The following is a 21281-nucleotide window of genomic DNA, read 5'->3' as shown; positions in this document are numbered from 1 at the left end:
GTGGCACATGGGCTCAGTGGTTGTGGCTTGCGGGCTCTAGAGCGCAGGCTCCGTAGTTGTGGCACACGGGCTTAGTTGCTCCGCGGCATGTGGGATCTTCCCGGACCAGGGCTCGAACCCGTGTCCCCTGCATTGGCAGGAGGATTCTCAACCACTGCGCCACCAGGGAAGTCCCAAATTGTTGCAGTTTTAAGCAACTCTATAGGCCACCTTGTCCAAACCTGCCATTTGACGTGTTAAGAGATTGAGGTTTGCAGATTATTACACAGAATCCCAGAACTCAAAGGGGAGCTCTGATCTTCTGACTCTGAAGGGAACAGACACTCTGCTGTCATACCGTGGTGTCCACCAGCATCACTGCCATCACCAGTATTACCAAACATTTACCGCGTTGTGTAGTACGTTTTTTTTTTCTCATTTAATTCATAAAACAAATCTATGGGAAAGTTCCTTTAAATCAGTTTTATTGAGTTCTAATTTGCATACAGTAGACTGCATCCATTCAAAGTACACAGTGTGAATTTTTACACATGTATATACCCAGTTAAATCTCCACCACCATCAATATACAAAACATTTCCATCACGCCCAGAAGTTTCTCATGCCACTTTCCAGTCCACCCTTCCTCTGCCCCTGTCTCCAGGCAACTATGATCTGTTTTTTTGTCAAGACAGAGTGGTTTGTAGTTTCTAGAATTTTATATACATTGAATCATATGTACGTATGCTTCTGTGTTTGGCTTTTTCCGCTCACTGGAATGATTTTGAGATGCATCCAGCTGGTTGCATGTATCATTACCCTGTTCATTTTTATTGATAATATATGGATATAGCACGTTTTGGTTATCTAGTCACCTGTTAAAGGACATTTCAGTTGTTCATTATCCCCATTTTAAAGGTGAGCAGACTCAGGCAAAGAAAGGTAACCTTGCCAAAAATCACACAGCTAGTAAATGACAGCATCAGGATTCGGAGGGCAGCTGTGCTCACCACTATATTACTAACGCAGCATAGCTCAGCACCAGGCTTGGAATGCAGGTCTTGGCTCCAGAGTCCTTGCTCTTGGCCTCTGCGCTGTAACAAATGGTGCGACCCTCCGCTGTGTTGGCATCTCCTTGCACAGGTTGGTTGTGTCAACGTCAGTTCCCAGGTGTGTAAGACAGAGTGCTGGCATGACTGACGGGATGCTTAATACAGTTTCATTAAGGAAGGGGAGAAGAAAGATACTGTTTTCAGAGAACACCTCTACTATTCTTTTCCCCTTCACAAACTTGGAATGTGAAATTTGTGAATTGGCCTTTATTTTGGCTCCAGAGGTTTGACGCATAAAACCCTTTCTTGTCAGAGTGCACTTGATGTTACCTTCTAGGAGGTATGCCTCTTCCCTGGCATAAATCTGTTTTCCATGCAGTTATGCCTGAGTCCTGTAGTGGAAAATCAGTTCATATGTTCCACTTCACACTCGACTTAGTCCATTTCACTGTATGTGAATGTTTAGAATCCATTATGCAATAGGAATCGTATGTTACATATAACTAGTTTCTAGAATTATCTTTGCTCAGGAAATTACTTGGTTGGCTAGTTAAGGCTACTCCTTTGAACTTAGAATAACCAGTGGGTAGGGAGACTCCACGAAATGATTGCCCTGAACCATCCATGGACGCTCCTTCAGCAATGACATTAAACAGATCTCTGGGCACCTGTGAGGGAACCTACTGGTTCCCTTAATAAAATCACCTCCAGGTTCCTTGAGGTCATCAGTGAGGAGTGTTCTCACCTGGGAAGGGACTGCTCATCTTCTGGTACTTGGTGGGGGTGGGTGATTGACGAGTCATCTCAAAGGAGAAGATGAATCTCCAGGAACAGAGATGAGGAGCCAAGGTCCAGGGCCTCCTCCCGGCGTCTTGGAGGTGAGCTTTCACTGAGGAAAGCCAGGGGGTCTTCATGCAGTGCCTTCTGTGGCTAGTGCCGCTCCCATGCCGGATGGTGATGAGTGAGACAGCCCCTGCCCTCCAGGACTCTCTGACCTAGTGAGAAATGCCCGGTCTTCTTTCCTCCTCTTCTTTTATAGAAGACTTTGAGGAGCCATGTCTCTCGAGATATATTTCTCAGCATTCAGCCTCCCTGGATCACTCTTGATACATGGTGCTCCTTCTTCCCTGGGGAAGAAGCCGAGGGAGAGAAGAGAAGCACTTCCTCCCATCCATTGACCCCTCAGGCTTCCAAGGGAAGAGAACAGAAAAACAGAAGAAAGAAGGAGCTGTTGAGATCGGGTGTGTTTTTTGAACGAGAAGCGAAGAGTAAGTGCCGTGTAGGGGTGGTTTGGGGATCTGTTGGTTAACCGGAATGTATTGCAGCGGGACTGTTTGCAAGACCAAGGCAGGCTGAGCTCAAGTGTTTTTAGGGGCCAGGCAGGTAATACAAACACTTGAAACAGCAGAAGTGTTCAACTATAAAGAATGCTGGGGCCTGTGGTGAGCTTGGAGGGGAGATGGCATGACCTGAAAGTTTTCAAATTCATATTTCAAAAAATGACAGAATTTTAAAATATCACTTTATGAACAGAACAAAATGCATCTGCAAGTTGGATTAGACCTTTGGGAAGGGATTTGCAAATCCTTCCTAAGACCTTGGAGGGCTCTCCTCTAAAGGAACACAGGACTTTGTTGGGGAGACAAAACATGAAAGATGGAAAGCATTACAAGGGTTAAATAGCTTAGACAGCAGTGTACTGAGTGACAAAGGTAGCAAGTAGTTGTTGCTATATTGGTGATTTATGTTATTAAGGGCTGTGAGGTCAGAAGAGGAAGTGATCCCTGTAGGCTGAGGACCCTTCTGGAAGAAGGAAGAACTTGCCTGGGTCCTGAAGGCTGGATAGGATTAGGTTAGGCAGAGAAACACGTGCACAGCCTTCCAAGCTAAGTTGCCTGGCATGAGGAGCGACTCCACGTTGAGGATGAATAAGGGATTCACCATAACCAGGAGAGAAGCTGCTTCTGCAGAGCTAAGCCCTGATTCTGGTCCATTCTCAACTACAGGTAGTCAACATCCCCACATAAACTGCCTTTCATGAAGTTTAAAGATTGCCAGTCATCTAATTTGCTGATTCTAGGTAGACTCACTCACAGCTAGAGCTGACACCGTGCTTTGGGGAAGTTGGGATTCGTGGTTCTGAATAATAGCTAAGAATAATGGACAGCCAGAGCCCCCGAATGACCTCAGGGTCCCAAAATTGTAGGATGGCAAAACGGATCTTTCCTTTAGTGGCTTAATTATCCATTCCTATTCTTGGAATCAAATTTCTGGTTTGCCCTAGGCCTTTAGACTTCTTCTGTCATGGAAGGTTGTATGTTAGAGAAAGAACATTGGATCTGGAATAGGAATGAACCCAGTCTCTACAAGCGACACTGGGCAAGTCATTCATTCATTCATTCGTTTAACTACCATTTGTTGAATACCTGCTGTGTGTGATGCTTGGAGCTGGGCACTGGGGACATGACGTGATGGTGTACAAAACATTCTTAGTCCTTGCCCTCATACAGCTCACAGTCTAGTCGGGGATATGGGGACTAATCAAATAGTCACACACTAAATAAGTAAGGACAAATTGCAATTGAGTCCACTGAGGGAAGAGTCTGGAGTGCCATGAGGGAGAATAACGTGGAGACCTGATTTGGGTTGGGTGCTGAGGGAGGGCCACTCTGAAGAAGTGACTTTCAAACTTCGACTTGAAGGAAGAGTAGAAGTTGCCAGCAGGAACTTCCCTGGCGGTCCAGTGGTTAAGACTCCATGTTTCCAATGCAGGGGGCAACAGGTTCGATCCCTGGTCGGGGAACTAAGATCCCGCATGCCACGCAGTGTGGCCAAAAATAAATAAATAAATAAATAATTGCTTGCCAGCGAAAGGAGTGTGGAAGCTTGGGGTTGGGAGGACCCTGGTAGAGGAGGCAGGAGGCACGAAGTCCTGTCACCTCTCTGACGCCGAAGTGTTTCCAGGCCTGTTTGGTCTCTTCCGGCTCTAAAATCCAGCTCTCAGAAAGTGAACTCTGGATGGAAAGTGAAACTTCAAAAGGAGCACTGAGAGGCACACAAATGGGAGAAAACAAATTCTTTGTCTTTAAAAAAGGTAAACAGTATTCAGATTGAGATCATCTCTAAAAACACAATTAGATGTGGACTCAACTTTCAAAAAGTTTATCTCTGAGGTAAAGTCAAGTTAAGAAAGAACTTGTGAGCCCCCCAAATAATGGCTTTAAAAAAGTGGAAAGTCTCTGAAAACAGGAGCTTACAAAAAAGGATTAGGTCTTTCTTGCCTGTAACCATCGCATCTTGGTGTAACCCAGGACTGCGGGTGGAATTATAGCTCCCTCTTCCTGACATCTCCCAGTGCCTCTGGGGCACGCCGCCTCCCTACTGGAGAGGGCTGTGCTCTTTGCATCCTGGGGTCCAGGTGTGACAGAATCGAATACCTTAAAACCTTAGGAGTGATAAATCCTATGGCCAACCCAAAAGTGTGTAATTCCTAAAGGACAGGCTGAGTTGAGCCACTTCTAGCCAGGGGCAACTGGGGACTTAATTCTGCAAGTGTAGCAATCTGGATGATCTGAGAGCTCCAAATTTAAGGGTAATTGCTCAATTTTCTATCCATGTCAACAGGGAAAATAGGTAAAAGTGGCTGAACACAGCCAAGCAATGAGGCTGGATGAGATGTGAGATGCTAGACTGTCAGTGGAGTTAGAAAAATGCTGTATGTAGTGGGATATCGCTCTGTCGCCCCTTTCCCGTTCATCTCTGTCTCCGGGCTTTCTAACTCTCTTTTGGGCTCCTTCTCATTGCCTGCTTAATCGTTCCACCCTATCCTTCATCTGTTCTCCTGCAAGCAGCAGTCACTCTTGGCCCAAGCAGTTTTAACGTGGAGAAAGAGAAAATGGAAAGAATTCTTTAAGTGCAGATAAATTGGAACCCTGATATCTCAATTCTTTTCTCTTGCTTAGTATGAATGTTCCGTTACGTTGGCATTCCCTTCCTTAAGCTTACTGCAGCACATCGGACTTATTAGGTAGTACCCAAACCTAGTTCCTTTGCCTCCCTAATTTTTTAAAAAACTATTCTAACCAGCACTGATTTTTGATTAAATAGTGTTCCTTAAAATCAATTTATTTTTCTAAATTCAAAGTCACTAGAACTAGATGTTAAGGTTTTGCCTCCCCACCCTTCCCTGACACATGCAGACACAGGGGCTGCTTTTAACTAACGTTTCCAGAGCAGGAAGAGGACAGGGGTGGGGTGGGGTAGACTCAGTGGTCCAAGGATTAGCTGTCCTCTCTGTTGTCTCTGTGCCTTGTTAAGCTTCATTCTGTTTATAGGATACTGGGTATGAAATTTGAAAAAGAAGTCCTTCTTATAGGAAATGGTATTGATAATTAATGTTTGTAAGTGTTTACCAAGAGCCAGGCCCTGTGCTGCTTTACCTGCAATGCTTCAGTTAATCCTCACAACATTTCTATGAAGAGACACTGTGATCATCACCCTTTTACAGAGGAAGGAATTGAAGTTTTGTGATGTTAAGTAGCTCACAGAGGTCACATGGCTAGTAAGCAGTGATGTGCTGGTAAGTATTTAACAACTGGCTCTCGGGGGCGGGGGGGGTGGGGGGTGGGGGGTGGGAAAGTCCTCATTGGTAGAGTTTGCCGATTTCTGTGGTGTAAGTGCTCCCACGAGGGCTGGTTTCAAGCTCCCAGCATGACATCAGTGACCACAGAACTGGGAAGAGATGGACAGTAGCACACCAGTATGTCATGTTTCCATCATACAGGTACATTGGATGTAAATAATTTCAAGAGCATAGGCAAAGTAAAATGTAGTAAAATTTAGGAAGTGGTGAGTTTTGAGTATTACCTTTGTTTTTAATATAATTTATTTAATTATAAGGATGTATAATTTAATCTTCAATAATGTTTATGTTTAACAACCTGCGTGCGAAATTCCTAAAAATTTTAGCCAGCGTGAGCTGCTCCAGGACATCACTGCTAGTAAGTGATGGAGCTGGAGTTGGGACGTGGCCTTTGTGACTCCTGACCACCTGTTCTCACCACCTTCCTCTTTGCTGTCAAAGTGTTAGGTTCGTTTCTCAAGCCTGCTTATCCAGGAAGCTTGCCTCCACTCATATTCCCACTGCCCTGTTGCAGATTTGTTATCCTTTCCTGATTCTCAGATTAGCCCACTGGCCCCTGTCCTCAGCTCTGCTGATCCTCTCCCCGTGAAGTCTTGGCAGCAACATCCAGGCTGAGCAGAGAAAAGCCAGAGAGACCAGGTCTTTAGGGCTCTGTGACATGAAGCAGAATCTTCAGGTTGGACCACTCCTCTCCTTCATGTTATGCTTTCTTTTCTATCAAATCCATTGGGATTGCTTTTAGATAATGAATTCTCTGCTGGGTCCTCTGGAGAGGAGAGCCTATTTTAGGGGGAGAGGAAGGAGTGTCCCTGGGCTTGTGCGGGTGGCAGGGTGAGTAGCGGGGAGTATGGGAAGAACAGAGACCCCACAGGGCACTCCCTGGGCCGTGGCGGGCTATGGCTGGAACTCTCCCACCAGCGCAATGCCTTGAGACACAGCTGAGGGAACAAACTGACATCACAGAGACTTGGGACACTCAAAAGACTGCATGGAACGTCGAAGAGCCCCAGCCAGGGGTGTTGGATCATGGTGCCAATACTGAGCTGAGGTCATCGTGGGCCACAGGCGGACTCTGTGCAGGTTCATTTTAGTATAGAAAATGAACTTTCCGTACAGTGATTCTCTAAACAAAAGACTTGGTGCGCTTTAGCTGTAGGCCATGTCTGTGGCTGGGACATTTGGAAAGACTTCCATAGGCAAATATGACAGTAAGGTGTTTTGTTTTGTTTTTTTATCACTAGGTATATGGGAATGGACAGCCTAGAAATAAGGATGTCGTAGAGATAGAAGGCACCTCATTTTGGTGATAAAGAAACTTGGGACAAGAGTTGACAAGTAACTGCACATGGTCAGCAAATAAGGGGCAGATCTGGGACCCAGGTTTCCAGCTACTAATCAGGTACACCCTCTGGTGCAGCTCTGTGGACCAGGAATCTGGGTTTGGTTCTTCCTTGATAGACAGTTAAGGCCACATTCCTGGCAGCAAAAGAAAAATGAACTCTAGTAGATGTAGACTCTTGAGGCCCCAAGGGCAACTTCTTTACTCCCCAGAGTGGGTTTGGCCCCAGAGTGAGTGAGATGCCAGAGGAGTTACAGGGGACTTGCCAGAAGTTTCTTTAATGAAGCAAGAAAAGTTGTTTTGACTTGCTTTTGTTTTTTGCAGTAGGTAATTCAGAGTCCCATGCCCCTACCGTGGGACAAGCATACACCATCACGGAGCAGGTATCTAGGAGCTGATGGGATGGAATGACTTAGTTCAGCAAACATAGTAGAGACTGGTTTGGCCATGCTCTTCTTGCCTCTTGAAAAGGCAGAATGTCAGGGGAGCTTCTGAAAGTGGAGTTAAGCTTGGAGCACATGTTGGTTTTTCTGCTTTGTCACCTCAGTTGTTCCATACCTCGCCCTGGTCCAGCTGCAGAGCACAGCCCAGAGCGTTGACCAGACCTCCTGCTCTGCTGGCAGAGCTGGAACAGACTGCTCGAGGCCCCTCGTGGGCCCTACAATCTCCGGGTCACGCCAGCCTTTCAAGCTTCCCGTCACAAACATCTCTGCCCGAAACGTGGTTGACAGCGACCTCTCTGGGACTCCATTTTCTTTGTTCACGTGAGCAGCTTACTGTGATGTCCCCGTCTGAAGAGGTAGAGTGGGGAGCATGGCACAGACGTCCTGCACCACGCATGCACGCGCACTGTAAAGGAAGCAGGTTGTATTAACCTTCCTCCAGGAACACAGAGAAAGCTCTGTCAGCGTTCCATCGTGCTGTAGTCAGTTTGGAGGAATGTGATTAATAATCATCCAACATTAAGCACTGACAAAAGTAAAAGAGAGTTAAATCTCCCTGAAATAGTTATAGAGAACTGGGTATTTATTCTGTTTGGAGGAATGTGATTAATAATAAATCATCCAACATTAAGCACTGACAAAAATAAAAGAGAGTTAAATCTCCCTGAAATAGTTATAGAGATCTGTGTATTTATTCTGTAACTCCTTGGATTCTGTCCCTGTTGAATATGGAAGACAGGATCAGGGTAGGACAAAGCTAATCCCATTTAGTTTCGTGAGATGGTCCTAGATGTGACGGTGAGCCATGGTCCAGCTTTGGGGAGAGGCACGGGTACTTCTCCGCACAGCTGTGAAAGGAGTGGTGGATGAGGGCAGAGAGGAGATGAGGCCATACTGATGAGAACCATTGCCCAGGGACATCTCAGACTCAGATTTTTATATGACTAGAAAGAGAGGCTCAGTGCTTTAGGATATCTGTTTCAAGTGATGGGGACTGTATAGAGAAGAGGCATAGCGTTCTCTGCCACAAAAAAAAAGACAGGTGGATTTGTAGAGTTGCTCCAAATAGCCTTTGTAACCCAAACCCCAGCAAGCTGTGGCCTGGGGACTGTGCTCTCCAAGCAAATGGCCGTGGTGCCTCACTCATCTTGAAGTCTGACGGTCAGATAGTGCTTAGGTGAGACGGGAAGGGACAGGCATGATTGTGCATCTGAGGTTGGACTCAGCGCATCACTTAGACCTCAACTGAAGTCTTTCCTTCCAACACATGGGGATTAGTTTCTAAAGAAGAACCCGAGATAACAAAGCCTAGGTATAGCAGAAATCCAGGGGAGCGGTGATAGGGGACCCTCTCACCCTAGCGAGAGACGAACTTGATATGGCCAACTGGTAGGTCTTCCTTTCCAGCTTCAGGTCCTCCCAGCTTTCTAAAAATGCCCAGATGTTTGGTGTGTGCATGTGTGTACTCGCCTATATGTATATATACACACATGCGGGGGAACACATACTGGGAATGTGATTCCTGAGTGCATAAGTGTGGTTGACGGACTGGGTTTACCTAAAAGACCCTTTAAGAGAAAGCTCTTGAAAGATGATTACAGAATTGAGACACCATCATTTAAAAGTGCCCGAGGCAAATGCCTTTGAAAATTGCAGCAGCGGAGGGACAGAGAAAGAACCGGCAGCCCTTGATTGTTGCGCCGTTCCCTCAGGACCCGTCCCCCCCTCCCCCCCTGTTTCTCATCTGATAAGAGAGAGAGCAGCAGTAAGACTCCTCATCTATCTTATGAAAATCCGATTGGGAATGGCTGTGATCAAAACCAGCTGGCTGTCACCGGCAGTGGCCTTGCGAGGAGGGAACCGCTCAGAAGCAGTCTGTATGTGGCGGAGTCACGGGTGGCACTGATCAAAGGAGCATTATTTTAATAAATATATATAAGGAAAAATACAAAACCTAAGGATTTAGAATAAAAGCAGGGTAGTTTGTCTTGTTTTTTTCAGCGTAACACAGAGAGGATGAAATAGAATCAGATATTCCTGGTCTCTAACACGGAAACCGGGCATATCTGGCGGCTCTGAGAAGGTGTTCTCTGTCCCATTAATACCATATCACTGATCTTGGGCCTTATTGAAGAGAGTGGAGAGTTCCTCACTTTCCATTCCTTCCAGCCACTTCATTCCTCGTCACCTTTAAAGTCGCTTGCCCCTCCTCGTCCTTAACACATCTCTACGGATCAAAGCTGGAACTGCCACAAAGCTCCGAGAGAGCCATTGGGGTGGCAGGGAGCGTCCCTGTTCATTGTTCTTCGTTTCCTTCAACTGTTGGTAACCACTGTGCGATGTTCCCTAGAGGCCACACCAGTGCGTGACACCAGGGTCCTCCCAGTATCAGGCTCCTGGGCTGAACAGGGTCCTTCCCTATGGAGAACCCTTGTTGGGCCGTGCTTGTCTCCCATGAGCACTGCCTTCGAATTGCTCCGAAGGGTCAGTCCTGGCTGACGACCCTTTGCGCGGTCAGTACTGACTCTTCCACAGCTCCTGGTGGACTGGGTGGGGTGATGGGGCCACTCGCGTTCTAGGGAATTGCGTTCGTGCTCCTTCCGGAGAGTGCTACCACCCCTCTGCGGGTACTATGCTGAGGCCGGGCCTGCACACCCACAGGAGACCACGAGCTGAGTCACCACTCAGCACAGCCTCCTGTCTGCCCACCACCCAGCCAGCACCACACCCCCTGAGGCCCGGCTTGTCTCAGAAACGGACTCAGTCCAGGCCCTCCCGTCCAGCCTGTCGTCAGCCAGGAGAGTGGCCACGGCGTGGGGGGCTGGGAGGAACAACCAGCTCTTTTGATGTGCTTCTTGAGGTCGGGGATCTCTTTCCCCAGCAGCAGGAGGAGGGGGTGGGTTTGGCAGGAGCATGGAGACATCTCAGCATACGGGACATAGATAAACCGCCCCTTAGCCAAGCCAGTGCCTGAGGACGGACATCTTTCTGCCCCTGTCATTCGCCTCCTCAGGGACCTGCTTGGGCACCTTTTGCTCGTGGTCAGTCCTGTTTCTCAGTCCCTGCAGTGGACCTTCTAGCCAGCAGCATCACGGTTTTCAGACTCTTCTCCCATGGCTGCCTCTCTCCTCCCCTCCCAGTGACCCGGCCGGATCAGGTGAAATCGCCGGGGATCGGTCCTCATAAAGCAGACCCTCCAGGGACCTGCAGACGCATTTTTGCCCCGGAACCCCAGTCCGTCCGGGGAGTGCAGGGGCCCAGGAGCTCCTCTGAGACTGTCCCTTTCCCTTGTTCCTTCGGGTGTTTGAAGCCTGTTGCCTACCACTTCCCCCTTTTCTTCTCCCTTTAAAAAAATTCTCCATTTTTTCACTTAGAAAAAAAAATTATTTATACGATTGAGATCCACTAATTAAAGCCATTTTCTGGTATTTGGTTACTGGAGTGTTTGATGTCTCTCTGACAAGACCATGAAATGCATGGAGTGTCCACAGGGACAGAATTTGCTGAACACGGCTCTTTGTAAATGAGGGGACACAGTGTCGCAGCAGCTCATGAATATGAAACGGCCATGATGCCACCTCAGTGGACTTGGGAACACAGATGAATCCTGTCATGTGCTAAATGAGACCAATTTCTTTCATTTAACTTCATCTTCAATCAGACCTTCTTCCATTTGCCTGTTTAAAATTCCCCATACGTGATGCAGAAGGTAACAGCATTCAGTAAAACAAAGTTTTGCAGCTGCAGAGAAAAATTATAATGATCTCGGGTGTAAAGTTGCCATCTCCTGGAAATGTGGACATTCTTTCCTTTCGCTCACGAGCTCTGCTGAGAGTCTGTTGACTTTGAGCACAACATTGGGGGTTGTCTGGACTGCTCTTCTTGGGGTGTCCCTCCGCAACGTGTCCAGGCCCCTTTCAGGTGGGTTATTGAATGTGGCTGTGAATTATGCAGGGTGGACGTGAGCCCTCAGCAGCCCACGAGTGCTCTGTCGTGGCCAGGGCGCTGGGCGGGGGAGCAGCTCTGGGAAGAGATGGTGTGGGACCGCATGGGGCCTCTGCCGTGGGGGGCACAGTTAGTGGGTGAAGCAAAAGGGGCAGATGTCATCATTCAGCACCCGGAGGAACCTGGCAAGGTAGGCCAGCCCCTGGTATCATTTACGAAGGCGTCAAGGTCAGGAAGTGCTGGAGTTAGAAGAGACTTTATGTAGCTCTCTAGAAACCTTTCTGGCCACGACCAGAAAATTCCATTCAGAAATCCCCAACCAAGAAAATCAGCAAAGAGTAGAACCTAAAGGGACACAGAGAGGAGGGGCTCCCTGCCTGAGCCATCTTTGCCTGGGTGGGACCAAGGGCCGGATCAGGGTGCCTCCTTCGTTCTCTCCTTCCTCTGCAGGAAGATTTACGCTCGGGGGAAAGAGCCCGAGTAATGCTCAGGGTGTACTCATTACAAGCGGAGCCTGATCTAAGAAATCACTTTCTGTTCTTGTACCAAAACAAGCCAACAACAGCTAGGTGTGAAAGCAGGCTATCATAAAATACGTTGCAGAGATCTGGGGCCAGGGTCTGCAGGAGGCAGGCAGGCTTCTTGCTGTCAAGCCACAGGGGCTGAAAAGGATCCCTCTGGGACTTCCCTGGGTACTTAGCATTTTAGTGTGCGGGTGTGATGGTATTACCTGCAATGAGTGTATTTCAGGGCAAGTGGCAGCTTCTCGCATCTTTGAAACCAGTTGTAATTGATCCTACTGGTGTTCCCACATGTTTCTATTATTTATTTCTATTACTTATTTAAGCACCCCTCATTTATTTCTGTGGTTTCATCTGGTAGTTGGTTTGTTGGTAGATCTGTTGGCAGGCTAGTATGCTGGTATCTTGATGAGTTTTCCATTTGGCAACCTCTCTCTTTGGAATTAGTTCTTACTGCTGTTGCTGTTCATTAGCAAGCCTTTACTGGGGGCTCCCAGAAGGTGGCGTGATGGAGTGGGGCACGCTAGAGATCAAGAGGAAGCCCAGGGTGAAGAGCAGTGTGACCCAGCCTCAGGATGGAAGCCCAGCAGTCCATATGGACCCAATTTGGATGACTCTTCCTCTGTAACTTTGTCCCCACTCCTCCATTGTTTCTTGTGTATGCACAGGCCCTTCCCAGGAGGCCTTGCAGCTCTCAAGTGAGGCAAAGCCTTTGCTGTGATGTCTTCAAATCCAGGATGTATCTAAGGATTGCTCTTGGTTGTTCTTGCGAAATGAATCCTGCCTAGGCAACTTTGGGACTCAGTAACACTTATACTATAACTAGAATGATACAGAGAAGATGGACATGGCCCGTCCATGTGTGTGACTTGCAGATTTGAGGGGCATTTATTGATCCAGTTCTGTTCCTTTGTCCTTTAGTTTGCCCATCTTTGGGAATGCAGAAGTGACTGGGACGTGGTCTTCACCCTCCACTAGTTCAGCATCTAGGAGGCAGGCCGAGGGCAAATTTCACTTGCTCTACCTACAGCAAGGTAATCAGGTCCATCCTGTGTCCTTGAATATAAAGCATTGTGGAAAGGTAGAGTAGGAAGCTCTGAATTCTGCCTGTTGGGTTCCGAGATGATTCACAAAGGAAGGGATGTGCATTTTCCTTATTCTGCTCATTTATCATCATTTTTTTAATGTATAGACCCTCCCTTTGCAACTTTTCCATGCTGAGTCCATCTTGGTTTGCCTCTAATATGCCTCCAAAGAGGTCTTGCCTATAGCAGGCACCCAGGCGTCTCCTGGCCGGTTGATGCAGGTCCTTCCTCACCTGGCACCTGACGCCCTCTCTCCTGCTTCACCCCGTGCTGCTCTCTCCTGGGCCCTGCATGCCAACCACGCCACCCTTTTAGCGAGTTCCTCCTCACCTCCTAGCGCCTTTGTGCACGTTGTCCCCTGCCTGGCTTAGTCCTGTTTATCCTTCAGCGGCCCTGTCCTAGTTCAGAGACCTTCCCTAACTCGACACTCCACCCCCCCCCCCCAAAATCCTGAATTAGATCCTCTCTGGACTGAATTAAGGGCACTATGCAGCATCCATTCAATAGAAAACTAGATGGTCATTTAAAAGAATAAGATGCACCTGTACATTGAAAGGGACAGAGAAAAGTAAGTCGCAGGACTTCCCTGGAGGTCCAGTGGTTAAGACTCCATGCTTCCGCTGCAGGGGGCATGGGTTCAGTCCCTGGTCGGGGAACTAAAATCCCTCATGCCGCATGGCACAGGCAAAAAATAATTTAAAAAAAAGAAAAGTTGTAAAACAATGGATACGTAACATGATGCCATTTGCAAACATTTTTAAAAGGGCATATGTGCTGTGTATGCAGAAATTCTTTTCAGTAAACATATATGAGAAATGGTTAATAGTGATCACCTCTAGGGAGACGGCTGGGATTCATGTAAGGAAAGGACATTTTTCATCTTAAACTTGTCTACAGCATTTGAATTTATTACCACATATGATATTACTTTTGCCATTAAAAATAAAGCATTAGGTCTCCCTGTTATTTTTGGTCACAGAGTCCAGTTAGCTCCCTTCACAGGGTGTGTTTTAATTTACAGGCAGCACATTTATTTGTGTTTATTTCTATCCCCCACTACACGGGTGCTGCAGGAAGACAGGGCCCATGTCGGGTTTATCTGCTGTTGTTACTGGCACCTCCTAGCACGGTGCCTTTCACAGAGGGGCTGCTCCATTCATCCCTTCAAGGATGAATGGATGAACGAACGAACAAGTGAACAAATGCAACTTCCCCACAGTGTGGCTAATTGGGCAACACGTGGGACACAGAAGCAGGTGAAAGGCAAGTGAGATGGCTGACATGAGAGGCCGGGAGCAAATGCAAAGAGCAAGGAAGGCCCGTTTTGTTAAGGAGTCTGAGCTGGGAGAGAGCAGCGGGTGACCGGTCAGCAGGGGGCGCTGTCTGTGGGGAGCTGAAACGAAGGATGAGGGCACCCGCTGCTGCGGCACTGGCGTCTCAATCCTCTTGCCTCGCCGGCACTTTTCCTGGGGCCGTTCGAGGTGTCTGCTCCCCTCCTTCTCCACGCAGCTGGTTTAGTGCGACACGGACGGCAGGGGATGGAGTCACCGGGTCTCCAGTGTTGGTCCATTTTTCTCTCTGCACCGTTTGGCCTTGTTGTAGGGAAGTAGCCAGTGGGGCATATGGCGAGGGAGAGACTTCGCTTAGTTATGGTTATTGGGAGACAGAGAAACACCCGAGAACAGAGGACACTGGGTCTCAGGCAAAACGAAAGCTGTCCCAACTATAGGCTGTTGTCTCACCTCTCCACTAGTAGAGGCGTCTTTGAAGTCACTGGGCCTTTGCAAAGAAAGCCTCTGGGCAGGGGTGGGGACAGCCTGGTTGGGAGGGGTGCAGTTGAACTGGAGCTGGAAGCCTGCTCTGTCCATTCTTAATGACTCACTTCACGCACGCTACTTCATCTTGCTGAGCCTCAGTGTTCTCATCTGGAAGATGGGGACAACTGGGGAGGATTAAATGAGAAAATGAGGGTAGAGCCAGATAGTTTCTCTCCATGCTCAATGTTTTATCTGTTAAACGAATAAGAATAATATAGAATATTTATTACATTCTAAGCATGGCGCTTGATATTTTAGATGACCGCATGTAATACAGCAACCCTGTGAGGTGGGTGTAGTTATGATACCCGTTTTACAGCTGAAGAAACTGAGGCACAGAGAGGATGAAGCCTCACAGCTGGTACATGGGGGAGCCAGGATTCGAATGCTTCCCGTGCCTGCACTCTTAACCACTGGACAGGAGTCCTACCCATATGCTTAAGTAACCCATTGTTTCTGTTAATGTTCTTATTATCAGCAGCATCGAAGAAAATGAGATTAAAGTTAGCATAATTATTGAATTTTTTAAAATAGTGGTTGTTTTTCAGTAGTCCTAGAGCATACTTCTTTGTTCCTCTTACTGTCTCTATTAAAATTGTGTGCTTTTGAATGTTAAGCTTGACACCCTGAGTCAGACACTAGGTCACTGGTTCAGGCTTGCAGGTCAAGTAGCCGTCACTGATTGCAGGCAGGGCCGGATCATTCCATGCAGGTAATTCTGTGAAGAAGCGGATTGATTTCTCAAGCCCGTTTTCTTTTTCTAGGTTGGGTCATCCTATGTGTGTGTGTATGAGAGAGAGGGGTGGGGGGAAGGGAAGAGAGAAAGAGGACAGAAACTCCTGGGAACATGTTATATACCCATAAGCAAGCACTTGTCTGTGATTGTAAATCAGAAACTGTAAAATTAGGAAGTTCTTTGAAGTTTGCCCAAAACCTGCTTCACGGCCACCTGTTCCACTGGGGCCGGCAGTTGGATGGCCAGGCTCTGCGGCGATGGCTCAAGCTGTCACTGCACCGAAACGGTCCAGCCTGCCTTGGCCTGGCTGTCATCGCTGGCTTGGTCCCGCTCAGGCAGTTCACCGGGTTCTGTTGGACACCAGGCTTCCAATTAGAGAGAAGTCCCACTGTGTGGCCAGCCCCGCCAGTGCCGCTCTGAGCGGCCCCTTTGCCAAGGCCCGAGCTGACCTCCGCTCTGTCACAGATGGGCCAGCCCCACGCTCCTTCGTGCGCATTTGGAGGAGGGGGGCGGGGACAAGCAGGGAAGCCCACGGGGACTCAGAGTGGACAGCGGGCAGAAGTGCGGCTCCTCAGAGCTGGGAGAAGCTGGGCAGAGTTGACAGGACCCAAACGCTGACATTGCAGAGCAAGAGGGGACTTGGGGAAGACCCCGTCCTGAGCCCTAAGCACAGCAGGGAGCATTTTCTTAGCAACTTCTGAATATTCATCTCAGGCTGGGCCTCACGCCGAGGAGAGCCAGGAGCAGCTAACTGCCTCACGCCGGACCTGTCACACTGCTGATGGCGCATGGCACGGCCAGCTTCCGCCCTGCCCCACCGCAGGGCCCGTGCAGTCCTGCCAGCCCAGGAGCCCTCTCGCCCTGGACTCAGGGACGGTGCCATCAGCAGCCCTCACATGGACTGTATTCTTCACTCGGAGTGAGCAGGGACGAGCAAGCTGAATTTCTGTTAGCATAAGAAATAGAAAATTAGAGAATTCCATCTCTAATTCTCTAGCAGGGTGGAGAGATATAATCTGAGCTCTGAACAGCGTCTTTCTAGATAGAGGACTTGCTGAATGTGATTCATTATTTCGGGGCTGGTGTATGTGTCTTCTTTATTTCCCTATCAGCATTTTCTTTTTATTTTCACCCCTTTAATCACTCTCTTTCTCTGCCTGTCTCTTTCCCTCTGTCTTATTTTCTCTGTCTCCGTCTCTCCCTTGCATGCTTTCTGTCCCTCTTTGCAGGTACGGCATCTGTAACCCCTCCACTGGAAGCAATAATAAAGACGCCAGGCTGGGAACTGACATTTATATACTCGGGCTTAGCTTGACTGGAACCATCGCAAAGTCTAAATAATGAATAGCCTGAAAGTGGCAAGGGTCTTCCCAGCTGTTCTTGGAATGATTCTGCGTCTCTTAAAAAGTAAATAAATAAATAAATAAATAAATTTTTAAAAAAAATTTAGTCCATGGAAGCAAAAACGAAGGGTGTCTTCACTGCTCTCTCCTCTCTGGAATTTTTCCTCCTTTTAATATTTGCAGTTGGTTTGGGAATTCCAGGACTGTCTCTCCCTGCTTGGCCTTTTTTTCTGCCCCATGTCTTTTTTTCTCTATGCAGACTGGTTAAAACAAAGAAAGCCCCTCTACCAGTCAGTGATACTCACTGAGAGAAGGCAGTACTTCTTTAAGGTGTTAGGTTGTCCCCAGGAGAAGATGGACGATTTTTCCGCTATAATAAGCAAGTTTCCACGATTAAGTGATTGCTGTCTCTCTGTTTCTCCATTTGCATTACTTTGTCAGATTGACGAAGGGAATGGCCTCACGTCTCTTCCTATGTTTGTATGTCTGTGTCATGTGGAGAGTTCAGAGGAGGAGAATCTCCAAGAGACAGCAAGGGAAGTGTCATCTTTAGAGTCAGTGTTGCTTATTATATTAGACCCGGTAAATGGAGACTCTGATCCTGGACACAGTGCTGGAAAGCCAGGTCACATCATTAGGCGTAAAGTGACCTTCAGATACAGGCTCAGGGCTGTGACAATTGCAAAGACTAGGACGAGCTGATGCAGGTGTGAACCTTGGTCATGAGGAGGTGCACTCATGGTGACCTCCACCTCGTGACACTACGCTTTCCCACTTCCTCTGTCTCTGACCGTGCCAGGTTCATTCGGCTCCTCTTTTCTTTTCTCTCCTCTAATAAAAACACTTCCCCAAGTGCTGTCTGCGACTTTCTTCTCATTTCTTTACATTTCTCCTTAGAGAGCCACGCCAATGGCTTCTAACCTGGAGCAAACATCAGGATCATCCAAGAAATCTTAGGGAAAAGTACAGACGCCTGAGCCCCACCCCGCTAGGAGATTCTAGTCCAGCAGGTTCTGGGGTAAAGCCTGAGATTCGGGAATTGTTGAAGTTCTACCTTTGATTCCCATGCACACCTCTACTTCAGTTCCACAACCCTAGACTGGGGTCCTGGAGGCCAGAGACCATTGTGTCCATTCTACCCAAAGCCTGTAGCCCTAACTGTGGCCGGCATGTTGAAGGTGATAAGTAACCAGTGGAGAAGCAGGCAAGATCCCCCATTCGTGCCGCTGACATTTTTGGCTCCTCCTCTCATTGCAGATATTCCTGTTATTCCGGACCTGGAAGAAGTACAGGAGGAAGACTTTGTTTTGCAGGTGGCGGCCCCTCCCAGGTATGTTAAATTAATATGAAGTTGGCAGGAGGCAGGGACCATGCCACACGCCATCTGTAGTGGTGCTGCCCCCCAGGGGAGATCCAGATGTCTCTGGATGGGCTCCATCCCAGGGTTCCCATTTTATTAGACGTTTTCTCCCCATTTTGGTCCTTCCCAGCTGCCTACGAGGCTCTGGGGTTGGTGGCCCAGCAGCACTCCTGGCACTGGTTCTGCCTGTGGTTCCTCCTCACGTTCCGTCTTTCCTGCAGCATCCAGGTGAACCGGGTGATGACCTACCGTGACCTGGACAATGACCTCATGAAGTACGCAGCCTTTCAGACCTTGGTGAGTGAGGCAGCTTCTGTGTAGAGGAGCAGGCTCCAGGCAACGTCCATAGGGAGTTCTCAGTTTCTCCAAAGCCTTACAGCCTCTCCTCGGTGCGTCTCCGAGGCTGCCGGGCAACAGTCCCTTTGCCAGAGACATCATCCTCGGGTATTACAGCATCCCTGGACCCAACATACTCCAGTGTTCCCAGGGCCAGGCTCCTTCCTGCTTCCCTGGCTGCCCCCATGGCATCAGTAGATATGCTGCTGTCATGCCTGCCCTCATAGTATTGACCTTCCCCCAAGGAGTACCCAACCTGCAGGACATCATGGTGTTCCCTCAGTTCTCAGTGGCCATGGGGTCCACCCACAGTTTTGCTCTTTCACAAGGCATTCCTGCAGGTCTGGATTTGGGAAGTTCTACCACACTCAACCTGGTCCCCCTCTCTTTGCCAGAGGTCGTTGTCCGAAGGCCTCCGAGGTGCACAGCCCGCCTTTGTTTTCTTTTTTTTTCCCTGCATGTTCACAGGATGGAGAGATCGACCTGAAGCTCCTCACCAAAGTCCTGGCGCCGGAGCATGAGGTTCGAGAGGTACGTAGCGGCGGCAGTGCCTGCCCCTCATTCCCGGGAACAGCTGGCTCCGAGGCTGGCCTCGGCGACAGGCTGGCTGTGACCGAGGGGACGGCCTCCCCCAGCTCACCCCGCGATGCCTGTCTCAGCAGGACGACGTCAGCTGGGACTGGGACCGTCTGTACACTGAGGTGTCCTCAGAGCTCCTCAGCGAGTGGGACGTGCTGCAGGCAGACAAGGAGGACCCCGTGGGACAGCCCTCGCACACCTGAGCCCGGGGGTCGCTCTCCCTGCACGCGGTCACCTCTGCTTTGGACTCGAGACAGAGGCCATAAACCTAAAACTAAAGAAGCTTGCAAGCAGCTCAGAATTTTTATATGGACTATTTTGCAATAAAAATATCTATTTTCAGTAGACCGCATTGGATCGTTCGACTGTAAGAAATTGCTTTTTTCTGTAGCCCTCTCTTCCGTTTCTTTCCAGCACTCCCTCAGAAAGATTCGTCAAGAGTGAAGGAGGGCATCGCTCCCCATCGTTGAAGCTTGGGAGGGAAAGCTAGATTCAGGGGGAGAAGCAGTGGTGCTCCTGGAAGCCGTTCAGTTCACAGAGGCCCCAGCAGCTCCCCGGAGCATCTACCTGTGAGCACCTGGACGCAGGGATACGGGAGGTGGCATGCGGCTGCCTGCTGGGGTCCTGGGGAGGGCCTGGCCACATGCCTTTCTCACTTTGGACGGTCAGTTATGTTGGTGAAGTTGCACTGTCTCCTTCGGGCTTTCAGTGGGCGTGATCAGATGACCCATTGCCCACGTCAGGGTTTGGTGGCTCTTCTAACAGCACGCCCCTTTCCCCCCTCTTCCTGCAACCCATGCCTGGGGCTCCCAAAGCACATGTTTCCATTCTGCCACAGGTTCCCAGGGCCTTGTTTCTGGTTCTCATTAGCAGGGGCCAGCTCAGCAGCCCTGAGACGTGCGCAGAAGCACTCTCTCAGGGAGCCTGGGCCCCCCCTGACCTTTCAGAGGTGTAGCTGTTTGTCTCCGTTGCTACCCCCAAGCATCATCACTGCCTGTTTCCAAGATGTGCCAAGATCTGGAGCAGAGCCCAGTCCTTTTTCTAAACAGAGACATCTTTTGTTTTTGTTTTTCTCGTAACTCCCCAAGACACCTCATCTGAGGACAGGACGTCTCCCCGCCCGCCTCTCCTAGATGCCACTCTGGATCAGGCCCGCGCAGTCTGGCGGCAGCTAACCAAGCCCCACTCCTGGCCGTGGGCAGTGCTGAGTGCTGTTCTCACCCTGCCTGGAAAGCCCTTCATTAAAATTCAGAAAAACAAAGAGGCTCAACACTTCAAAAACACACTGGGGGTTATTTTTGTCTGACTACGGTGCCCTTCCCTGGTGAGCCACCGGCTCCGGAGCAGGCAAAGAGAATACTTGTCTGTTAATTATAGACTCAGGGGATTTAGTGGCTTTGGGGTCTCGTTTCCTCCTTTTCCAGAGTCACACTTTTAGCCCAGACAGCCCCTCTTTGGAATAATTCCCATGGTCACTGAGAAGTTTCCGTCCAGGCTGGTTTTTCTTGAGCCTGCAAGACTCTGGAACCCAAAGGAGGAATTGCTAGATTTCGAGTACCTTAATCACTGGCAAGTTCAACTGCCTCAGGACCCTGATAACCTTGAGGGTCTTCAGCCAGCTCGAGCAGGGCCTGGGGGTTGACGCCCTTCCTCCCTTTACTTCTCAGACACCTTTATGTTCCATCCAGCGTTGTCGCCCACCCAAGACTTCAGGGGGCCTCCCAAGAAGATGGCCCAAGAGGGATGACAGAATGGACAAGCTTCGACAGGTACCTCAATGTGGTTTTCTACAGACACCGGCGGGGGGTGGCGGGGAGGAGGCGTGGAGTGGGCCTCCTGCGTGTGGCAGATTGACTGGGTCCTTACCAGTTTCTCCCAGACTGGCTCATGTCCGAGAAGCCCCAGCTGGTCTCCGGCAAAATCTCCCGTGGTGTCTTTGGCATGGGGTGGTAGCTGCAGAGCTGCTGTTCATAGGCCGGGCCCTGGTGGGAAAGTCGGTTCCTTCATGAGATTCTGATTACCACGTAGTACGCGCCAGGCGCTGTTCCAGACACTCCAAGCAAAACTCCCTTCTCTCAAAGCGCTTCCGTTCTGGTGGGGGAGA

The 21281-nt window shown here is 49.1% G+C and overlaps 1 protein-coding gene and 1 long non-coding RNA gene across 3 annotated transcripts in view; both read left to right on the top strand.

The window, feature by feature from the left end:
• IFT43 (intraflagellar transport 43) overlaps positions 1-19529 on the top strand; it is an 89554-nt gene extending 70025 nt beyond the window's left edge. The window contains exons 6-9 of one of the 2 annotated variants that reach the window (XM_068542182.1): positions 18160-18232; positions 18484-18559; positions 19067-19129; positions 19261-19529. In XM_068542182.1, coding sequence (XP_068398283.1) covers positions 18160-18232; positions 18484-18559; positions 19067-19129; positions 19261-19380 — 332 coding nt within the window. In that variant the 3' untranslated portion in view covers positions 19381-19529. Of the gene's footprint in view, positions 1-18159; positions 18233-18483; positions 18560-19066; positions 19130-19257 lie in introns of both variants that reach the window. The other variant, XM_068542174.1, reaches the window with a different exon arrangement.
• On the top strand, positions 5695-7648 carry LOC137763725 (uncharacterized). Its single transcript, XR_011073839.1, has 3 exons — positions 5695-6753; positions 6915-7072; positions 7560-7648. It is a non-coding gene; the product is annotated as an uncharacterized lncRNA (long non-coding RNA).
• Positions 19530-21281: the final 1752 nt, after the last annotated feature.

Source organism: Eschrichtius robustus, chromosome 1, assembly GCF_028021215.1.
Source record: "Eschrichtius robustus isolate mEscRob2 chromosome 1, mEscRob2.pri, whole genome shotgun sequence".
NCBI classification, from domain to species: Eukaryota; Metazoa; Chordata; class Mammalia; order Artiodactyla; family Eschrichtiidae; genus Eschrichtius; species Eschrichtius robustus.
Note: the sequence above shows the minus strand (reverse complement) of the source record. Positions and strands in the feature narration are given on the sequence as shown.